This window comes from Carlito syrichta, unplaced genomic scaffold (genome assembly GCF_000164805.1).
Source record: "Carlito syrichta isolate Samal-C Ts95f unplaced genomic scaffold, Tarsius_syrichta-2.0.1 Scaffold288347, whole genome shotgun sequence".
Taxonomy (NCBI): domain Eukaryota; kingdom Metazoa; phylum Chordata; class Mammalia; order Primates; family Tarsiidae; genus Carlito; species Carlito syrichta.
Window position 1 is genome coordinate 249,019 of NW_007232443.1, and position 22,709 is coordinate 271,727.

At 49.2% G+C, this 22,709-nt stretch overlaps 1 protein-coding gene across 1 annotated transcript in view; it reads left to right on the forward strand.

Moving 5' to 3' along the window:
* Positions 1-6,081: 6,081 nt before the first annotated feature.
* The window catches only part of DSCAML1 (DS cell adhesion molecule like 1), a 348,081-nt gene continuing 331,453 nt past the window's right edge, over positions 6,082-22,709 (forward strand). Inside the window, 2 exon segments of the mRNA XM_021710263.1 lie at positions 6,082-6,493; positions 9,902-10,048. Of these exon segments, the coding sequence (XP_021565938.1) occupies positions 6,082-6,493; positions 9,902-10,048 (559 nt within the window).

A 22,709-nucleotide genomic window follows, 5' to 3' on the forward strand; every position in this document is an offset into this window, starting at 1 on the left:
GGGAGGTGTTACAGAGGCCCCAGCAATAGCAGATATGCCTGGAAGAAAAGTCCAGTGAATGAAATGAGTAACTATTATAAGGGAAGAGAACAAAATGACTCATTCTTCCTGCAGAGGTGGTGAGGTGTTAATAGTCCCGTCCCCTCAGGTTGTCCTCTGCAGTGATTCAAGATGATGGCATGGGGGAAATTCAATGTGCACCTAAGAGGAAGCCTCAGTCGGCTAGCTCCTCAGACCGTGGCCAGGTAGCCCATCCCAATCCAGGCAGGTGGGATGGGAACCCACGGGGGCTGTATACAAGGAGGTTGAGTTCCCTTGGACAAACAAATCCTGATGTCCAGGCGACGGAGGGAGAGCCAGCGAGTAGAATGTAATGGATATTTAGGTATCAGCAGTGACCCTTGGGGCAGGCAGCCCAAATGCCTGGGGGCGATTTCTGATTTAAAAATATTGCTGTGCTATTTCCACACTTCTAATCTCCTAGCGATTTGGAGCCTGTTTTATGAAACACAGCATCGGGGTGGTGCTCAATGTTAAACGGCAGAGAAGATTAAATGGGTTTAAGTCTGGGCGTCTGTCACATGACAACCAAGCCCATAACTTCCATTTTCTGTTAAAAATCCATTTCCCCCTTTGACCAGAAGAAGCTTTGCTGTTGATCTGAGTGTCTCTCTCTTTATTTATGAAGTGATCCCCCTTCCTCTCCTTTCTCTCTGTAAATGTGCCTGGTTCTATCTGCAGAGGGAAGAAAGAGCTGGGGGGAGTGACTGGGATTTGAGAGGACAGTAGGAGTCTCCTTCAGGGGATTTGCTTTCCAAATTGGGACCAGCTTAGAGAGAAAAGGTGAAGGAAGAACCTTATGAGGGCTCAAACTTTGAACTTTTTAGTGTTGTGATGGAAAATTCTCGGGTTTGGCGGCTAGACAGGCGAGCTGAATTCTGGCTCTGTCTCTTTTTTGTCATACAGTGTTGGAGAAGAAATGGACCCTTCAGCCTCTTTTTCTTCACCTGGAAAATCATACTAACAGGACCTGACATCTCATACCTTTGTGTGAGGATTAAATGAGAAAATGCCCTTGAAGCCTAGTGCCTGGCACACAGTAGGCGCTCCACAAATGTTAGTCTCCTTTCTTTTGAGGACTCGACACCATTAGTCAGGCTAATAAGACTTCAGCGAAATAGGTGTCTGGACAAAATGCCAAAGACACTAGGCATAAGGACTGCAAAAACTTGAATAATCTCAGTTGCTGCTGTCGGGACTGTCTGACACCCTGCACCTTGCATTCCCAAGCTTGCAAACTTCCAGATATATCCTGCCACCTTCAGCCATTAAGGGCGAGACTCATCAATCCACCTGGCATTGCCTCATCTCCCCACACCCACTTGGGGCTCCAGCTTAGAAGTTTCCACAGGGTCCCCAAACATACCCTACCCATTCCTGCCGCTGCTCTGTGGTTTGGGCTGTCCTTTCTGGGAGTGCTTCCCCTGAATTTTTTTTTTTTTTGAGTTGGAGTCTCACTCTGTCGCCCAGACTGGAGTGCAGTGGCCACTCCCGGCCACCGCAGCCTCGACCTGCTGGGCTCCGGCGATCCTTCCGCCTCAGCCTTCCGAGTAGCCGGAATTACAGGCATGCGCTACCATGCCCGGCTGATTTTTGATTTATTGCAGAGATGAGGTCTCGCCAAGTTGCCCAGGTGGGTCTTGAACCCACGGGCTCAGGCAATCCACTCACCTCAGCCTCCCAAAACGCGGGACTACAGGCTGAGCCACCGAACCCTGCTGCCTCCCCTGAATTTTCAATTATAGTGCCACCCCACCTATTCAGATCTTCCTTCCAGCTCAGCTTAGGCCCCCCCCAATTCCCAAGTCAGTTTTTCTAGCTGCTGAATGACGTACCCATTTCCTCCCCATGGCTCTTGTCTGAATCAGTGCATTTAACACGTCCTCAGCCCTTGCTCACACGGCCCTGTGTGCTACTGCCTAACCCCCTTTCCTGTTCTCTGGCACATGCTCCTTCTCCATGTCTTTGATGCCGCCCACCATGCCTGGGATACTGCAGAGCATGTGGCTGGTGCTTGGTGAATATCTCCTGGTGGGGAGCGGGGACACTCCCTGTCCCTGGATCAGAGAGGGCCGGAAAGGGGCCATTGAAGGGTACAAGAGTCAGTCACGGAGAGAGGATTTTGAATTCTGCAGGGCAGAGCTGTGCCCCTTCCTCTTTGTGGTAACCTTAGGCACCCTCGACCCCTTGGGAGAGCTGGGACCCAAATCACAAGTCTCCATTCCTCATATTTCTACATCTTCATGGGGAACCAAAAATGTTCACATAGCATGTCACCTGCTCAGCAGCCCTGTGGGGCAGGTAAGATGGTGCAGTCACACTCTGCCCTTTTGTAAATGAAAACACTGAGGCTCAGAAAGGTTAGGTAGCTTGCCTGAGATCACACACAGTCGAGAGGTGAGCCCCAAAGGAAAGGTAGTTCTGTCAGACTCTGCAGCAGGGCTCCCTGCTCCTCTCTGAGCTTCTTGAGACTTTGTCACTGCTAGAAGAGAAGGAGGGAAACCCCCACCTTAGAGGCCACACTCATCTCCATGAGGTCAGAGTGAGGACACCAGGCCCTAGCCACTCCTCCTTCTGTCCCTGAGAGACTGGATATCTGTACCCACTTATCTGCTGTCCTTGTTCCCAGCCTTCAACTTGGCACGTAGGAGAGATTTGATGGTCAGTGCCTCAGTTTCCCCTTTATGGATTTGTTTGCTCCTTTTTCTTGGCAAGTAAGGTGAGGCTAAATTAATGTTTATTTAAGGACTTCTGCATTCTGAGCTGACAGGTGCCTTGTGATGGTAAAATATGAACCCAATGTAAGTGCAAAATGCTATTGTTTTACACCTGAGGGTGATGTTTCATAATGGCAATGCACTGTCAGAGCCGTAAGCAGAAATGAATGGTGTGTCTGATTCTCCCCAGCTCCCCCAGACTCAGAAGACAGAAGCTCCCATCCCAGGGTGGGAGAAATATGAGACTTCTCGCCTTTTGCTATAAATCTGCCATTTCATCAGCCCTGACAGGTGGCTGGACAGTCCCAGTCAATTCATCAATTACATCTACCCATTTGTAGTTGTTGGGAACCTTGTGTCCTTGGCTCTGGTGAGATCCAAGGTCCAAGAGTGCAGGAAGGCTGCTGTCATTGTGCTTGATGCTCCTGGTGGGAGGGTGTGTGTGTGTGTGGGGGGGTAATGGGGAAGGGGCTGTCTCACAAGGTAGGGAGAGGGGAGTGGCTCTCCCCCCAGGAGAGGAGGACACTAGGGGTGTGTTTGGAGTGGGACTGGGATGGGGGGGAAAGGGTAGGGACAGTACCCAGTCTGGAAAACCAGACTTCGAGGTTTCCTTTGTCCCCACTGGGGTGACAGCCCCCAACTCTGATGTGAGGCCAAGTTGGGTTTACATTCCCGGCTCTGGCACTTGGACACTGTGTAACTTCTCAGAGTCTTAATGTCCTTATCTGTAAAATGGAAATAATAATAATAACACCCCCTAGGGAGTTATAAAGATTAGATAAAATATCCCTGTAATATAAATGTAGTATCTAGAATGGACCTGGCACCGAGCCTGGCCTTTAGTTAACAGTGAATTCAGTGGTGGCTACTGTTATTACTGCCCGAGGTGTTATCATTACAGAGGGCTACATCATGCTTATGTTTAAGTACGTACTTATCCCCGCCCATGAATCAGCCCATTCCTGAACTCCTCCCTGGCAGGGATCTTTCTCAGCTTCCTAAGTCCACTTGTCAGGCACAATGAAGAGTCTTGCTGTACTGTGATGGACTGGGGCTCCCAGAATCCATAATGCTGCCAGGGTGAGGGTGTCTGATTAACTAGGTTGTCTCAGGAAGCACCCAGAGTCCCACAGCAATGTCCCTGTTCCCAAAAGCTAACGATTGTCAGGAATATCCAGAGGTCCATCAGGGGCTGCTGCCTGGAAGGCTGTGTGCACGTGTGTGTGTGTGTGTGTGTGTGTGTGTGTGTGTGTATACGTGTGTATATTAATTCTGTTCTTGGCCAACTGAAAATGGAAGCTGGTAACCAGATGGTGTTTGAGGAAGGTGAAGGCCCCTCTTTACAACCGTGGTGGTCACACTGGCTATACATCACATCATGGTTAAGAAAGTGGGGTCAGATTGCCTGAGTTGTATGACCTTGGGTAAATTGCTTAGGTCTCTCAGCACCTCGGTTTCCTCATCTGGAAGGCGGGGTAATAATAATACCTATCTCATAGTGTTGTTGGGAGGATAAAAGGGTCATCTAAGTATAGTCCTTAACAACAGTATCTAGCAAGTATAAGATGCTCGACAAATATTTGTTGAATGAATGTCAATAAGGAAGTCTTTCAGAAGGTGAGCAGATTCATGAGAGCAGGACCTGCTAGGTGAAGATCCTGAGAGAAGCCTCAGTTTGCTTGCCTGTGAAATGGTGTGATTTCATGATCTCACAGAATATTCTAGCCATGCATATTGGGATTGCTTTGGGAGCGTCTGAGGGTCCCCCATGGAGCAGATTTGCTCAGCCACCAATCCTGGGACTGCCACAAGGGGAGGCAGCATGAGGAGGAGGATGGCCAGGCAGTGTGGTTCACCCCTCAAAGTGCCTCTCAGCTGCTACGGGTGCAGTGCCTGGTGGGGACAGCAAATGCATTTGCTGCTGAGAGGATGCCCCTGACACCGCAGCAAGGAACCCACGAATGTGTTTTCCAGCACGTCTGCTAATGGCTTCATCACGGCTTTTTATGAGATGATGTGAATTGCTCTGACCAATGAGGCTTAATGGCCTTCCTCAACGAGCTGCCTGGTGTATTCTCCCCGGAGGCTCAGCTCAGAGTTAAGCCAAGAATATTAATATGGCCGCATGTGGGTCCTCCCTCTTCCTATAAAGTTGTGGAAATTGAGGTCAAGTTGGGTCCCCTGCAACGTTCTTTAAACAAGCAGCAGAGTGGTTTGTCTGCTCTTTGATCTTCCTGGTGGAGAGGGCGTGGCTTCCAGCTGGAGACCTGGGCCCTGGCCCTCTCTTCCTCTGGGTTTGCTTCCACTTGCTGGGAGGTGGCCTTCTTAAAGGGGCAGGCTCCTCGGGAGGGAGGGAGGGCCCCGTGATTCTGACATTCAGAGCTGCTGGCATAAGAGCAGGAGATACCAAGACCCTATGCTGGGATGAGAAGAGCAGACAGCCCATCCTCTCAGGCGGGCAGCCCTGCCATTGTCAGCTCTAACCATGAGAACATTCTCCTGTGTGGTTGAGGGTTGGAACAACAACACGTCAGAGATGGAAGGAGTCTTTGCAGTCGTGTTCACTCTTCTCCCACAGCCCATTTTACAAGTGAAGGAGCAGACGATCAGAGTGGGGAAGGGAATTCGCAGCCAGTCAATGTCAGGGCTAGGTTTGGAAACTGGCTCTTTTGCTCCCTGAGCCAGGATCTGCACCCACCACACTGCTGGCGCCTCATTCAGCCCTTTGTGGCAATGCATTTTCCAAATGCGCCTCCAGAGTGTGTAACTGGCTCCCGGGGCCTCCTGCTGTCTTCCATCTTTCAAGCAAGCATCCTAGTTCCTGCAGCCGTTCGTCTTAGAGTATGGTTTTGAGACATTTCATCTGTGGGATGGTGGAAATCTTCATAGGAGCCATGGGTTCAAATCTCAGCTATGGGTTCTGTAACTTAGTTGCATGATCCTGGACAAATCGTGTAACTATTCTTTGCCTTTAAAACGGGGTGATAAAAAAGGAAAGATACCATCTCCTCTCAGGGTTTTACAGAGGAACCAAGGGTCATGGGTGTGAACCTGCCTGCATATAGCAGTGCTCAGTAAATATTTATTTACCGAAGCATTTCACTGTCTTTCCTAATGTGTAGATGTCAATAAAGAACCATGACTTTGGACCCTTTGACTTAGAGCACGTGGCAGCCTCTCCCCATGGATTTGACTTGAGAAGCTCCCATAGGGCAATAACTGTCTCTTATTTACCCTTGCCAGTGCCTGGTACATAGTCAGTGCTCAATAAGTGTTTATTGAATGACTGATGTTCCAAGGTCGAATGAGTGAGTGCCGGCTATGGCAAGCCTCTGTGGCCGATGTGGGAATTGTTAAGGTGCATCCTAACCGAGCCTCTCCCTTTGCCTCCCCTGCAGCCCGCCCTGAAGATGTCGGCACCAGCCTCTACTTTGTAAATGACTCCTTGCAGCAGGTGACCTTCTCCAGCTCTGTGGGGGTGGTGGTGCCCTGCCCAGCCGCGGGCTCCCCCAGCGCGGCCCTTCGATGGTACCTGGCCACGGGGGACGACATCTACGACGTGCCGCACATCCGGCACGTCCACGCCAACGGGACACTACAGCTCTACCCCTTCTCCCCCTCCGCCTTCAATAGCTTTATCCACGACAATGACTACTTCTGCACCGCGGAGAACGCTGCCGGCAAGATCCGGAGCCCCAACATCCGCGTCAAAGCAGGTGAGGCCCAAGACCCCACTCCCCAACTGGGAGCTCAGCCTGGAGGGCTGGAATAGGAGCGGGGTGCTTGCCTGTTGTTCTGAGGACATGTGTATAACACGCCCTGGGAGACTGGCAAGGAATCCTTCACTCAAGGGCGGTTCTGCTGTTCTCTTTTGAATCTTAGCTCAACCACTTACCATGCTTAAATCTTAGCTCAAACACTTACCATGTTTGAATCTTAGCTCAACCACTTACCGTGTACCTGTAGGCACTTTTCTAAGCCTCAGTTTTCTCGTTTGCAAAGAGGATTCTAATACTTCCTTCTACAGCATGACACGTAATAGTTAAATGAGATAGTGCTTATTTCAACAAGGTGCTCCCTCCTTGGCTCACAGAAAGCATTCAGTGAGTTTCTTTCTTTTTAAAAAGCATTTTCTTGAAATATAATCTAGAAAGGAAAGTGCAAATATTCTACGTTTGTAGCTCAGTGAAGTTTTACAAAGTTCAACACACAGATCAAGAAATACAACATCAGCACCTCAGAAGCCTTCCTCAAGCTTTTTTGGGACACTATTCCCCTAAGAGTAGCCACTACCCTGACATCTAATGAAGTGGACATTGTGTTTATTTTTGAACTTTATATAAATGGAATCATGCAGTGTGTATTCTCTTGGCCCCTTTGCTCACTATTCTGTGTGTGGGGTCACCCCTGCTGCTGCGTGCAGTGGTAGGTCATCTATTCTCATTGCTGTGTAGTATTCGATCGTGTAACTAGACCGCAGTTTGTCTATTCTACAGCCTAGGGACATCTGTGTATGACATCGCTCATGAGAACAGACATTTAGGTAAAATTCGTGATGGAAAACTTGTAGCAGTGAAGCATTTTGGCATTTAGAAGACCAAAGGAGGCAAGAAAGTAGAGTTCCTCAAGCATTCTCTTTAAAGAACATAGAAAGTCTCATTTCTCTGGGTTGGGTCTGGAGGCAAGAGAATAATAGCTTAGATGAGCCATTCTTAACTAGGACATCATGATACACTGATGTGTCATAATCAGTGGTATGGTGTGCCTTGAATAGCTATGAAGTGCTGACATTTTGGGATGGTTTTCTTAGATGAGCTTTTTGGGTGGGAGAGGACAGGTGGCATTCTAGCTGGCCCACTGCAAAGGTGCCAGGCGTAGGGTGTGCCATCTTTCCCAGGGATTGTGTTGAGCTGACCCAAGAGAATGGTTCCGGAAAGGTCTACCAACCAGCACGCCTAGTGAGAGACCCTCTCTGACTTCCTGGGTCCTTCTGCCTCAGGAGAACCTCTCACAAGGACAAGGTTCCCAAGGAGCTGGGAACAGGGGTATGTGTGGGTGAGGTGAGGTGGAAGCACTGCTTCATTCTATGGGTTTGTTTGGGGGCAGACGATGAGCTCTCAGAATCCAGGGTTGTGCTCAGGGCTTCTCTCCTGTGCTCCCCATGGAAGCTCTTTTTGGATACAGGTCTTTTTGCACTGTCTAACATCTAATGCAACACAAAGTGCTGGGCTGGGGACTTGAGGCCTGGATTTGGAGACCAGAGACCTCCAGTTTGGGCCTCTACAGCCTGGGGAATTGGGCTAGGGAGAGAAATGTCATGTTTCCTGTTATATGGCTGTAATTGGGTTAGGATGCAATTTTCACAGAAAGTCTGTAAAGTGTTTCTTACAAATGAGGAGACTAAGACAAAGGCAGTCACTTGCCCAAGGGCACACAGCCAGTAAATCACAGAGGTGCAGCTCTCATGAAAAGTGACATGTGGAAGTGCTTTCCACGTGCTGGGCCTTTTACATGCTGCTCTTACAAGTATTTCCTTTTACAAATGAGGAAGCTGAGGTTCCAAAGGCTAACTAGCCCTTGTCCAGGCTCACACTGCTGGTCAGGGGAGGAGACAGGGCCCGCTCGTTGATGCTGCTAGATGTTCTCTTACTGAATCCCTGGGACATCGTGGGTGGATGTGCCCCAGCCCGCCTTTTCCACCCCATCACTCTACTTCCCTCCAGGGTCAGCCTCCTCAGGCTCCTCTATGCTCTCCCATGTCTGGAGGCAGAGCCCTGTCCAAACCCATGGAAGAGCTGGGCCACAGGCCCACAGAGCCGGCAGTGCTTATCCTCTCTCCTCCACTCCAGCCACGTTTCTTCCCCCTCTCATCATGACTTGGAGAAGGGAAAGGAATAAAGGCCAGGAGAGGGCCAGAGAGCGCTGGACTGACTGGAAATATACCAATAAAGAGACTCTTGACAATGCCAGAGGGGCTGCAGGTGCACAGCAGGGGTGGGGTGCTGCCAGGGCCCTAAGTGTCGCCTTGGCAACCTGGCAGGGGGAGGAGGAAGGCGCGCTGCCCAGGTGTCTGCTGAGGGACAAGGTCAGTAGGCAGTGGGCCTCTGGATGCTCCAGCTCTGCTTGGCAGGGAAGGGGAAGGGGGTGGAAGGATCGAGCGAGCCCCTCGGAAAGGCCAACTGAGAAGGCCAGGGCAGAGGCAGGACCCTCAATCTCATTCCCAAGGCTGGGGCAGCCCACCTATGGGGCCTGACACATAGAGTGGCTGCAGGTGACAGTGCCCAGAAGCCAGCCCTGGGACGAAGGTAGGAGGTGGATGCAACAGGGGAAGGCATAGTTCTAAAGGCAGAGGCAAGGAGAGAGACTAGGGGTGCTCCAGAGTGGCAGACTGGGTCAGAAGTGGGGAAGCAGCAAGGATGCTTTATTGTGGAGGATCTTGGAGACCGTGTCCATGCTTCTGGGGCTCTGTGTTCTCAGAGGCAATCACAGTTTCAAATATTCTCTCCCACTGTCCTTATAAATCATCAAGCTCTTCCAGAAGAAATTCAGCATCTGAACTACATTTCCCAGGCTGCCATTCATGTTGAAGTAACCAAAAACACTGTTGTTAGATCACATGTCATAGGTTTTCTTTTGGAAAATTAAGGTCACTGTGCCCAAAATGATTGCCACTCCAGGTCCAGGAATAATGTAGGACTCCAATTTCATTTCCTGAGAAGAATTCTAGATTATTTCCATATTACCTACACATTCCCCTGTTGAATATGATGACATTGCAAGGCTCAGGGCCCTTACAGTCTAATAGGGTTTACTAATACTGAATTGGGAAAGGAATTTGGAATTCGGATGTTTGGTCTTGCAGAGGAAGGACAGATATTTCTGAGGAAGAGTAAGGTGTCCAGTGAGTAAGGCAGGGAGGAGGTTGATGGAGAAGGAGTTGCCCAGACAGGAGCAATATCGTGGCAGGAGCTTCTGGGCTGGCTAAGTGGGAGGTGGAAGGGGTGAGATGAGGTGAGGAGAGTAAGTGCTGAGGGAGGACGTTGAGCTGACTTGCTGTTCCTTTCTCGTCTCCCCCAATCGTATCTTTGTGACACTCTCCTCTTCCTCCCTTCCAATCTCTGCAGTTTTCAGGGAACCCTACACCGTCCGGGTGGAGGATCAAAGGTCAATGCGTGGAAACGTGGCCGTCTTCAAGTGCCTCATCCCCTCTTCAGTGCAGGAATATGTTAGCGTCGTGTCTTGGGAGAAAGACACAGTCTCCATCATCCCAGGTAAGAAAGACAGGGGTGCTCGGGTAGGAGGTGGGGAGAGAAGAGGTACTTGAATTGGTCGTTGAGCTAAACAAGATGTTGAGACTGGTTCTGGGGAATGATCTGTTACTGTGCTGGTGATGCGTCTTCGAAAAAGTCTGGTCTCTGGTACATCTCTGCCGGTGGCCTTGGCTGGGTGTGTGAGGATTCCATCAGACACGAGTTGCAGTGGGGGCCCCATCCTTCCTGGCCACTGGGATTTTGCTTGACTTGGCCCTGAGGGATGGAAGGCAAGGCTGGAAGCATCTTACCTGAGAAAGATGGTGAGGAGGGGAGGGATAAGGACTCGTTTGTGGTCTGTGTTCTTGCATTGATCGACTAGAACAATGAGCATGGGATCCTCAGAGGACTGGACTTGAGTAAGCATGCATCATGCTGTGCTCCTTTCTCTTTTTTGCATGAGTTGACTCAAGACTCCATCAGAATTCACGCCGGCCTGGCTCTGTGGCTGAAATTAGGAGATGGGGTTGTGGGTTCATCTCATTACAGCTGCTGTGATGGCATGTTCCTCATTACTGGTTCCTTTTACCTCTGCAGGGTTGTCCCTCCAACAGGAAAACAGGTCTGGAAACCCCAAGAGAGGACCAAAAGTCCTCAAAATACCTCTAGGCCTCTGGTTACAAAACTCTGGGATTTTTCCACCGCTGACTCCTTCATCCCCACACATTGCGGTTTCTGCTGCTTTTTCTTCCTTTCTCTACCAAGGACATCTGTTTTCCTCGCTGTAAATCGGAGGAACTTGACCAGGTGGTCTCTGAGTGCCCCTTCAGCGCAAAGCACCTATACGTGGTTGTAGGAAATGATTCTTGTTCCTCAGGGTTTACAGGTTAGTTGGGGAAGATGAGACTTCTGTGCATGTAACCTTTAAAGCAGGGGTTCTTAAGCCTCCACCCATTTGAAACCCTAGGGCACTCCTTTCTTTTTTTTTGTTTTTGAGTTGGAGTCTCACTCCCTCGCCCAGACTAGAGTGCAGTGGCCGCTTCCAGCCACCGCAGCCTCGACCTGCTGGGCTCCAGCAATCCTTCCGCCTCAGCCTTCCAAGTAGCTGGAACTACAGGCGTGCGCTACCACGCCCGGCTAGTTTTTGATTTATTGTAGAGATGAGGTCTCGCCAAGTTGCCCAGGCGGGTCTCGAACCCGCGGGCTCAGGCAATCCACTCACCTCAGCCTCCCAAAGGCGTGGGATTACAGGCTGAGCCACCGAGCCCGGCGGCACTCCTTTCAAAACACCCATGCTTAACCCCAACCTCAAATCAGCTGAATCAGAATCTCCCAGGAGCAGAACCCAGGCACCAGCGTTTTCAATGCTCCCTTGGTGGTTCCAATGTACAACTAGGATAAGAACTGACACTTAGGCATGTAGACAGCTAATGTGACATGGTACTTTTTTTGGAAACATTAATTTACTTTTTGCTCTCAGTACTTTTTCCTTCTCCCAGTTCCAAGCAGATGGCCAGGCCACTATATCTCTTGTAGCAGGATGGGAATGCACAGCTACTTGAAGACAGCTGCTCTTCCTGCCTTTTGTAAAGCCATACGCTAACAGGAAAGGTTAGGATGGATGTTTGGGGAAGAAAGTCTCTAAGGGTAGGGAAAAAAACAGGAGACAAAAGGATGCCAGAGGTGGGGATGGTGCTGAAGGCTGCTCAATGGATACAGCTGGAAGAAGCAGCTGGACCCCACAGGTTAGCTGTGTGAGGCCTGCAGGACCTGGGACTAAGCCCAGGTTCTTGTGTCTAAGTGAGACACAGCCCATGACCCAAAGAGACACGAAGGTAGGGGCCGTTGGCTGGTGAGGACCAGAGGGACCATGGACTTCAGTACACCCCAAGCCCCAATAATGGCAGAGACAGTTGTCCTGTCTATCTAGCAGAGTCAGATTTAACATAATTTAAGACACGTAAAGACATGTGATATTTCTTGTACAATTGAGTTTAAGCACTATATGCATTAAAATAAGAATTATTATTACATTATGATTTGGGGGCTGCTTACTATATGCCAGACACCAGGCTAAGAAACTTTCATATATGATCCCAGTTTGTGTGTTTTCCCTTCTCCCCTTTACAGAAGAAGAAACTGAGGTTCAAAGAAGTGAAGTAACTTCTGTGTCAGGTGTGTCTATTAAGCAAAGGATGAGGGCTTAAACCCAGGTCTGATTTTTCAGCTTCTGTTCTTAACCCCACACAGAGGCACCTCCTCCCACCCACTAAATGTATCCAATAAAGTGTTACCCTGAGTACAATGGAGGCTTTAAATGTGTGCTGTGAGGCAGTGAGGACTTTGGCCTCAGGAAGGAGGGACATCATGGTTGATTTTTTTTTTTTAGGGAGGGCTTTATGGAACCAGGTCCAGTGTAGTGATTAGGAGCCTAGATTCTAGGACCAGACTCCCTGGGTTTGAGGCTCACTCCATTGTTTACTAGCTAGGTAACTCAATTACCCCCTTAGTTTCCCCAGCTGTAAAATGGGTTCATAGGGTTCATGTAAGAATGAAGTGAGTTAATATATGTACAAATGAATTCATTAGTGTAGTTTAGAACACAACTTCGCACACTGAGGATAGCTTGTGTCTATTATTAGGTGGAAGAGAGCATTTTCCTCTTTGTTCTTGCTGTTTCCTGCAGTGGTGTGTGTTTCTACTATGTAACAGAGTCTGTGGCCCCCACAAGACTGCCTGCATTTTTCATGGGCGGGAACTGGGTTGTTTTCATCCACACATGCCTGGCTCCTAGCACGCTGCCTCCACACTCGGACTAAAAGCTCACTAAACGGTCGGTTGGTGCATCAGTGAATGGATGGTTGGAAGGATTCTGTACTGAAGTAGTCTGGGGAGCTGCAGGGACAGAGAGATTGAGATGAGCAGGCTCTCGGTGGGCGCGGGGTTGGAAGAGGACCAGATCACACAGGAGAGGAGGAAGGTCAACCGGCTCCCTTACTTAGGATCTGGAGGCAGTGAACGTCCCCGGGCAGCTCTGCGTTGGTGCTTCAGGGCTGTCTTTGATGTCAAGACTGGGCCGGTGGCCCCAAAGGGCATAATTACCAGGGAAGTGGCCTTGTTGCTAATCTGCAGGACTGTGCTACACTTTGGTTCTGTAGAACCTCCTTCTTTGCTTCTGCCTTGGAGAATTTTCCTCCCCTGCCCAGCCCTCCAGCCCCTCCGTGGTCATTCTAGATCCTTCTACAGCTGCGCATTAGACCCAGGGACAGTATTTCCAAAGCATATGAATCCAACTAACATGCTCCCAGAGGAATAGTTGAGAACCAGAGAGAGTAGAGTTCTGCTTCCTCTGGGCGCTGTAGGTGAGGGGCCAGAACTTGAGCTCATACATGTGCCACATGCTTTACTTTTGGAAAATGCAAATAGTTTGATTTTTAAAAATCAAAATAGGACTTTTTTTTGCTATCTGTATTCACACTGTACTCAGTGTGTGTGAGGGCACGGGGGTGGTGTGTGTGTACATTCTGAGGTGGGGAGGCTGGGTGGCAGCTTCTCATGGTTGGGGGAGATTGAATAACTAGCTGCCCTGAAGGTTAAGGAAGGATGGAGGAGCCAGAGTTACTTTCCTCTGACATTTCAGGGTCAGCTTCTGGAAACAAGAGGAGCTGTGTTGACTTTGATCTCTGGATCTGTGGGGCTGGGCCCAGATTCTTCACAACAGGGCTGGCAGGAGTGGGTGTGGGGAAACAGAGAGGGGGACAAGGAGACTGGTGTGGGCCCACCCCCAGGAGGCATCCCCTTGAGAGGAGTGCCCTGAGGGAGTTTGGGAAGAATGAAAAGCTCAGGCCAGTCAAGGTGGCTCAAGCCTGTAATCCTAGCACTTTGGGAGGCCGAGACGAGAGGATTGCCTGAGTTTAGGGGTTCGAGACCAGCCTGGGCAACTTGGCGAGGCCTCGTCTCTACAATAAATCGAAAAAGTTAGCCAGGCATGGTGGCAGGCTCCTGTAGTTCTAGCTATTTGGAAGGCTGAGGTGGAACGATCGCATGAGCCCAGCAGGTCAAGGGCGCAGTAGCTGTGAGTATGCCACTGCACTTCAACTTGGGTGACAGAGTGAGATTCCAACTCAAAAGAAAAGAAGAGAAAAACTCCGACCTGAGCCAACTCTACAAATTAGGTATTTGCTCACAGGTTAGCCTTCTAGGCTCTCCATGGCTGTCCTGGAGCCAGTGATGGGAGCTTGAGCTGGCTTTTAGGTTGTGCTTTCCCAGGTTAGGTAGAGGCTGGCAAGACAGCTCAAAGTGCTACTCTTCCCCAGAGTCACCAACTATCCCTGCTTGGCTCCCCCATGCTGGACACCCTCTTTCAATCATGCTACTTAAAGAGGTGTGTGTAATTCACAGAGCCTCTCACCTTTGATCTGGCAGACTCCCACCCCTGACTTCTTTCCCCAGGGACTTCATCTTTGGGTGAACTGGCTCTCCCAGGCTGGCAGGGTGGGGGTAGGAGGGCCAAGGGCTGTGCATAAACATACATTCAAATTAAGGCCTCCAATGAAGCTGAAATGTGGTTTAATTTCCCATCTGTATGATCACCATTACAATGCATGTTATTGGATATAAAGATAAATCCGGCCCCATTCCTAATAGCTTTTAATTTCCACCAGACCTGATTATATCGATGCAGGCTCCTTGTGGGAGTTTCCCAGCATGCTCTTCCCCAGCATCCTGACTGGCTGTCTGGGCCCCAGTGGGGAGTTTTGTACACTGCTCAGATGCGGGCCAGATGTGTCTGCTGCTCTGGAACACAAGCTTACCCAGCCTCCTTGTCTGTGCTGATGGGACTTTTGGGTCTTGGGTGGTTACCACGCCCTGGCCGGGCTGCACATGTCTCGGGGACACTGTGTGTTGGGGGAAAGGAGAGGCAGAGACTGTTAGGACTCTGGCCAAGGGGCATCCTGTCTGCAAAGACCCCCTAATGTCATGTGAGGATCCTATCAGGCAGTGCTCCCTCTCTGCAGCCCACTTTTGTCCAAGGGAGAAGTCAGTGAACCCATCAACCTTTCTCTACCCTCTGGAGTCATTGACTCCAGATTTCCAGGGAGGCACACGGGCTTCCGTACCTCTCCTCTCCTCATTTGATCCGGCACTCTCCTCTGCCTGGTGTGCATGGATCCCCTCCTCTCCTTATTGACAGCCTACCCCTCCTTTTTCCCTTAAACTTGATTCACATGTCCTCTTCCATGAGGCCTGACACAGGCCTACCAGACAGACATTGCTGAAGTCCTTACCTCATTGTCTTGCATTATCTATCGGCCATTATTTCTGTCTGTCTGCTGCTGGAAGGTGTACAACTCTATCTTTTTCATCTTTCTCTCCCCGGGACCAGCACAATACTGTCACAGAGTGACAATGATGACAAGATGAATGATAACACCTATCATGTATGGATACCTCTTTTGAGTTAGGCATTTTACACATATTACCTCTAATCCTGACAATAACCCTTTAAGAGAGATTTTCCTCCCCAAGTTTATAAATGAGCATACTGAGGCCCAGGGAAGCTGAGCAAGTTACCCCAGGCCACACAACTTAGAAGAGAAGTTGCCTGGATTGGAGCTCATCCTCTGGGTTCCTGTCCTTCCGGCCGCCACTCCAGAGCAGGTGCCAATTAGAAACTGACATAGGATGGGGCCCATCCCCGTCTCCTGCACTTGTCTGGGAACAGAAACGTGTCTCTAGCCCTTGTGCTGACCTCTGGCTGTGTGTGCAGTGACCACAGGCTTTGGCTGTGTGTGCAGTGACCACGGGCTTTGGCAACAGATCTCCAACTTGAACACCAGTGAACAAAACAACCATTCTAACAGGGCTTTGTGGGCACCGGCTCTGTTTTTGGCCCAGTGGGAGACACAAAGACAGTCTTGATCTGGGAATTTAGGATTCAGCTCATATTGTCAGCTCTGATGGACAGGGATGGATCATCTCAATACAACGACAAATATGATCTTGTTGGGCTTTGGAATGCAGATTCGATTCATTAATTACATTTTGCTCAGGCTGATACGAAGGTAACTTTGGATCCCATGAATCCACACCAACTTGGGTAGGGGAAGGGCACAGGCAAGAGAGAGACGAGGGGTTACCCAGAAACCAGTTAGGACCATGTGTAGACTGCAGACTTGTGGAACACAGGCTGAGAGAGCTGAGAGGGGCCCTGGGGGTGCAGCCTCTGAATTTACTGATAAAGAAACCCAGACCCAGACCAAGACTCTCTTGTATCATCTTCTCCCTTCTCTCCTGCTTGCTTAGGGCACATGGTTTTAACTGCTCATGGGGCACTTTTCTTTTACTGTGGGTACCAGATTTTCTTCCTTCTTTGTCTGTCTAAAACCTATGCATCTTTCAAAGCCTGGTTCAAATACTGCTTTTTCCATGATGTCTTTCCCGATTTCTGCTAAGAATGGATTTAAAAGTCACACAGATTAACCTCCTTCAAGGGGATCCTTTTCTGAACTCCCTCCAAACTTTATCAGTTCCTTGCTCCAGACGATAATCACATTTTGTCTGGTAATAGTGTAAAATCTGTGTGATCCCCATTACAGGAATGTATAGTCAGCAAGGGCAGCAGCCATGGTTCATTCAGACCTCTCTCCCCTCTAGCGATTAAAGATGGTGATGAGATAACCCCTACTGAGCCGTCTCCAGGAAGGGAGGAAACGGAGGGGAACCTGCCTAAGGTCACATGACAAGTTGGTGACATCACCAGGACTGAAGCTTGGTGGTTCTATCTCCAATACACTGAGCTGTTTCTGTGGATTCCTCTTGTGATGCTCTGCCATCCAGGTGCAGAATTTGGGATCTCAGTTCTCCACTATTCAGGGGCCTGGATAAAAAGGGGCTGGGATGGTTAGCCTGGGCTAATATGAAATAGAAGATACACTCAAGGCAATTCAATAAATGTGGTTGGACTTCTGCTAGGTGCCGGGCACAGTGTCAGACTTTGCAGAGCAGGCCAGGTTGACCATGATCTGTTCCTTTCCTGCAGAGCAACTATCTAGGGGCTATGGCTTCTTGTGAAGAGGAAAATGCAACAGAAGTCAGGGCCCTTTCTGAGGGTAGCACCCAGTAAAACATGCTGAAGGGGAGGAAGACCTGAAGTCAGGCCCTGGCATACTTTGCCAAGCCCAGAGCAAAGAGAACACCATGCGTGGAGGTGATAGCACAGGCAAAAGCAAGCGGGCAAGCAGAGAATGGTGTGGCCTGGGGATGTGGCTGGACGTGAGAGCCCTGAAAATATCTCCAGGCCACTTAACTCGTGAAGGTCCTGTCTAGTTCTAGGGAAGAAAAAAAAAGGGGGACAACATGATAATAATGATGAATACTTGTTTGGCACTTACTAAGTTGCCAGCATTTTGCCATATTTAACCTATTTAGTCTTCACAGCAATCTGAAGAGGAGGGGACTGTTATTCTCCCATTTCACAGATAAGCAAGCTGAGGTACAAAGAAACTAGTAAATTGCACATAGTAAGTGGTAGAGCCACAATTTAGATGTATGCATTCAGACTCCCTCATCTGTGCTCCTAACAGCTGTACAATATTGTCTCAGAAATAATTAATATGCAGAATGCATTTAAAACTACTGCAAATCAACAAGAAAAAGACAACTCAACAGAAAACTAGGTAACAGTTATGAGCAGACTACTCACAGAAGATGTAGTGAGACGTGGAGTCTGTTGGTCTTAATCAGTGCCCTTGAGCAAGTTACTTCCAAAGCCTTTGTTTATTCATCTGTGAAGTGGGGACAATGAAACCTATTGCACACAGAATCCTTGCAATTCAGACTAGGTTTCCGGGGAGACTCGGATTCTTAGATGGGGAAGGAATGGCCGAGACACATCAGGAAAATGGCCCACTCAGCTTTCCGGGGTTGTCCAAACATGGGTCCCGTTCATCAGGTCTGGTCTTCTCCAGTGGCATCTTCTCTTGCTCTCTTTTCTAGGTACTGGGCTGGAGGTAGAACATAGGTGAGCCAGGGGAGGCAGCCACCAAAAAGAGTGGTGGTCTTGGAGAGGGAGAATGGACCCTCAGACATGATCTTGATAAAGCTACAAAGGCCCATGGCTAGGTTGATGACCACCACAGTGTTTGTAACTCAAATGTTCCATGATGGTAACTGGGCAGAATGAGGGAAGTGAAATGACAGGGATGTCGTATGGTGAACCTCTGAATTCACCAGTGCCGTGCAGGGTACCTGTTATAGGTTTTATGTTGAGGGAGGGGGTGGAGGTGTGTGGTGGTTTGGTAACAACGCAGACAAGATCAATGCCACAAACTGCCTGGGTCTAATTTGCTCAAAGTGCTCAAGCCCTGTTCTGGAATAACGATGATTATCTCCAAAATGATACGGTTTATAAAGTGCTTTTATATTATGTCATTTGTTCCTCACAACTTCCCCCATTATCTATCTTGCCCATTTCACAGATGAGGGCACTGTTGCAGTGAGGCTTAGAGACTTGCACAGTTTAGGAGTAAAAGGGAAGGAAATGAGTACACATTAAGCCATATGTGTATTCAGGTCCAGTGGCAGTACCTGCCTGTGATCTCATTTAATTCTCCTCGGAAGCCTGTGGCCTGCGCGTGCTTCTCCCATTCTTAGGTATAAAGGGAATGAGATTCAGAGAGGCCAAGCAATTTGCTTCAAGTCACATAGCTTTGAGTGGCAAGGCCTGGGCTGGGACCCTGAGCTTTTGTTCCCAAAGCACAAGCTCTTTCCTTGTAATAGTGACTCCAGGAAGAGGACTGTCCTGTGGACTCCTAGCTCTTACTGTTTCCCTCATTAAGGAGTTATAGAAAGGAAAAGGCAGCCAGCTCTGAATTTTGCTGTTGTTTGTTTATTATTTGCTTTGGTAGGGAAGGGAGCATCAGACTCAAGATGGTCTGGTATTCTTCCTTGTAGTGTAGAGAAAGGCCTTCCTTCAAAAGCCATTCAATACACTGTGCAGGTTAGCGATGGCGAGGAAGCACTGGAAGCCACAAAGGGACTGTCTCCCTGGTCATATGACCTGGATGGAAATAATCATAGTGATCATAACGGTTGATAAGAAAAAAAAAGATCATTGATTGAGCTCTGATGTGTGATAAGTTCCCTTCTTGGCCATGTCGTTTCATCTTCACAGGTGTCCTGTGAAGTAGATATTGTTATGATCCCCATTTTACAGAGGAGGGGCCTGAGGCACAGAGAGGTCAGACATCTGTCCAGAGCCACAGCATGAGGAAGTGTGAGGCAGGACCCGGACCCAGGACAGCTGGATCTCAGCTCCTAGAGATGACTTGGACCCCTTCTCCGTCTGTGCCTTGCAGCCAGCCTTGCCTTTTGTTTGCATGATGTTCTCTGGTTTATAAAGCCTGTTCACTGGCATCATCTTACTGAATCCTTTCAGCCACATCTGCAGGAGACTCTGATTCAGCAGGCTCATTTAACAGACAGGGAAACCAAGGCTTGGGGTTGGGGGGCACTGCCCAAGGCCAGACAGCCGGGGAGGGGCACACAGAACTCTGATTTTGATGCCTGAACCCCAGAAGCTCTTGAGGCCCCACCTGGAGTGCATGCCCGCAGCTCCCCAGAACCCCTTCCAAGATCCTGGCAGGCGGGCTGTTCTGTACTTGCACGCCAGTTGGTTGGTTCCAGAACCATCAGCTGCACTCCTCAGTCAAGCAGAAATGTCTCGTGTTCACAGGTGCCTCTGGCGGCGTGTGCATGTGTCGTGTTTTGCTTTTCCATTTAGTCCATGGCAGGCGCTGCATTTCCAGAGCACCCACTGGGTGAATTTCAGCAGATTTAAGACAATTGCAGGCCAACGTTCGGCCCCAGGATCATACCATGGCAGTGGACACAGAGCCAGCAGCATTGTTTGGTTAAGTTGGCACCTCTGTAAGTTACCCTGAAATCAGAGTGGAATTCTTTATAGAAGGTTATCCTACATATAAATCATCATTAGACTACCTCATTTTTGTTTAATGCCTACCTAACTGTGCTGTAGTCTAAAAATGTGTGTTTAGTGAAGTCAAGGGTTGCAGGGAAATTACAGGGTTTTCAAAAACCCATTTGCTTTGCTGGTGTTCACATCAGAATCAATCTTGCCTTTAGTTCTCAATCTCATCGCAAACATGCAGCATTGCTCGCCGAATTCTGGCATTTAATGTAGGGTAGCATTTATTCAGAAGAAGCCAACGGTGCTTACAGAATGGCAGAGCTATGTATAGATGGCACTTCCTGCCAAGCCTGCGATTTTGAACTCTGTTGCGTATCACTGAGACGTCGCTGCCGGAGCCAGAGCTGGTGAAGATGGTGCTGTGGTTCCGAGCAGAGGCCTGCGCTGGGTGATGGCGGGAAGGAGGGGTGGTCTTGCGTCTGTGTTGCCACAAACCTCACTGTGCACTAGCGCACAGTAGGCACTCAGACAGTGTTTGTTGAATGCCTATAGGAAAGTTGAGCCAGGAGGTTGACTTACTCTTCGGATGAAGTCGTAAATGGGATGAATTAAAATGAAGGGAAGGATATGGTTGTACTTGGTTCTACGGCTGCTAGAATAAAGCTGTCGTTCGCTCCTGTTCTTCCATAAACAAGCAGAGCTTGCCTGGCACCTCTTTTAGGATGGAGCAAAACTGTGCGGCGGCAAAGTGAAAGTGTACGGGCTCTGGTCTAAGAGAGACTTGGGCTCCAATTCTGTCTTGCTCCTTAATTGCCATCTGACCCTGGGCAAAGCCTTTAGTCTCCCTAAGCTTGACTTTCGTACGTTGTGAGGATTAGAAATTATGTCCTTTCTTCCATATGGAAAAAAAAAACATTGTCCGTGTGTATTATATATTCTTCCATACAGATCTGTTTTCTCCGTATAGTTTCTCTATACGTAGGTTCTGAATTGTTTCTAGTGCTAGGCAGATTCAGGCCCACACACTGACACGGGGCTAGATGTCTTCTCCTTGTGGCCTGAAAGGTCTCCGTGAGGAGTGAGCTCATGGGTGTGATCACAGGTGTGGACACTGTACTGCTTCCACTGGGGGTCAGAGGGCATCTGGCCTTCAGGGCTGAGGGCATGATGAGCCTGGCCCTCACGAGGGGGCAGAGACAGGGATGCCCTTAGTGTTACCCCCACACACAAGGCCTAGGCCCAAGCCTAACGTTATGCTCTTGGCTTTTGTGGTCTACCTGGCATCTTGCTATGTGTAGAAACCTCTGGAACTTAAACATGGGTCTCTGTAAACTACCGAGTTTGACTTTCAGAGTGGAATGCCAAGCCGGTTGGCATTCTGCATCCCAGTAGGACAAGTAGGGCCCTAGGCGGACAAAGACCCCTAAGTTGGAGGTATTTCCTTTCACACCTAGAGACCCTTCCCTTCTACTTCATGGTCAGAGCAGTTTGAGGCTCAAGTATGTCTGAATACCCAAGTCTTTAGGGCACGGAATCTGCTGGAATCCTGAGGATGGCTGAGAAGCAAACAACTGAGTGGGAGAAAGAAGTCCATGAAAGTGAGTGGCAGTGGGGGCAGGAGTGGGGGTAGAGTGGGGTCTGGGGCTTCTCCAGGTGTGGGGTGAGCCTCATCCCGTGAGGGGTCAAGTGGGCTCTCAGACTTTGAAGCAAGGGAATCCCTTCTAAGAGCATGTGGCTGGGGTCCCTCTTCACTGTCCCCCGGAGTGGAATGCAGAAAGGGAAAGGGCTTGCATCTAGAATGTTTGGAGCCTGCCACAGGCCTAGGGAAGCCATTTCACAAAGCCTGGTGGGATGTGGTTGTGCCCTCAGGGCCTGTGCCTAGGAAGAGACTCAAAATTGCATTTCTGGTTCTGTTAGGCTGTAGCAAGCCATATCTGATGTTAATTTCATCCCCTAAATCTATCTAAATGGCCACGTTGGCATCAGCAACAATCAGTTGATTGAGTTTTGAGTTCATTATTTAATTTAGCAAATGTTCTTTGAGCATTTCCTGTGCACAAGATGCTGTGTTATGTAGACAGTGATTCCCAAGGGTCTTTGCTTGAGAATCTCAAGGGATTTGGAGAAATTCCTCTTCCCATACACCAAAGATACTCAATTTAATTAAAATAATATATGTGTGCATGTGTATAAATAGTATGGATGATGTAATTTGTACATATTGAAAATGTACATATGTGTATTCACACACTCACACATATACTTACCCCTTTTTATTTGTGGAAAGAGGAGAGAGACTCACCTGTGTAGACCCCCAGAAGTCCCCCAGAACAGAGTCCTGAGAGAGACACCTTGGCATGGTCCACTGTCTATGGGGAAGAGCATCCCCTCAGAACACCTAGTGTAGGAGTGTGTCTGGGTGAGCCGGGACTGTAATGTTTAGGTCTTGGCCTTTTCTCCTGAGCAAAGAGGACAAGTCCCCCATTTCCCTCTTTTCTGAGCATGAGTGAGGGTGGACTAGGTGTTTTGAGGTGTTTTGTTTTGTTTTGTTTTTGAGTTGGAGTCTCAATCTGCCTCCTAGAGTGCAGAGGCATGCTCACAGCCACCCCAGCGTTGACTTGCTGGGCTCTGGCATTCCTTCCGCCTCAGCCTTTCAAGTAGCCAGAACTCCAGGCACGCTCTATCACGCCCAGCTAATTTTTGATTTATTGTAGAGACGAGGTCTTGCCAAGTTGCCTGGGCTGGTCTCAA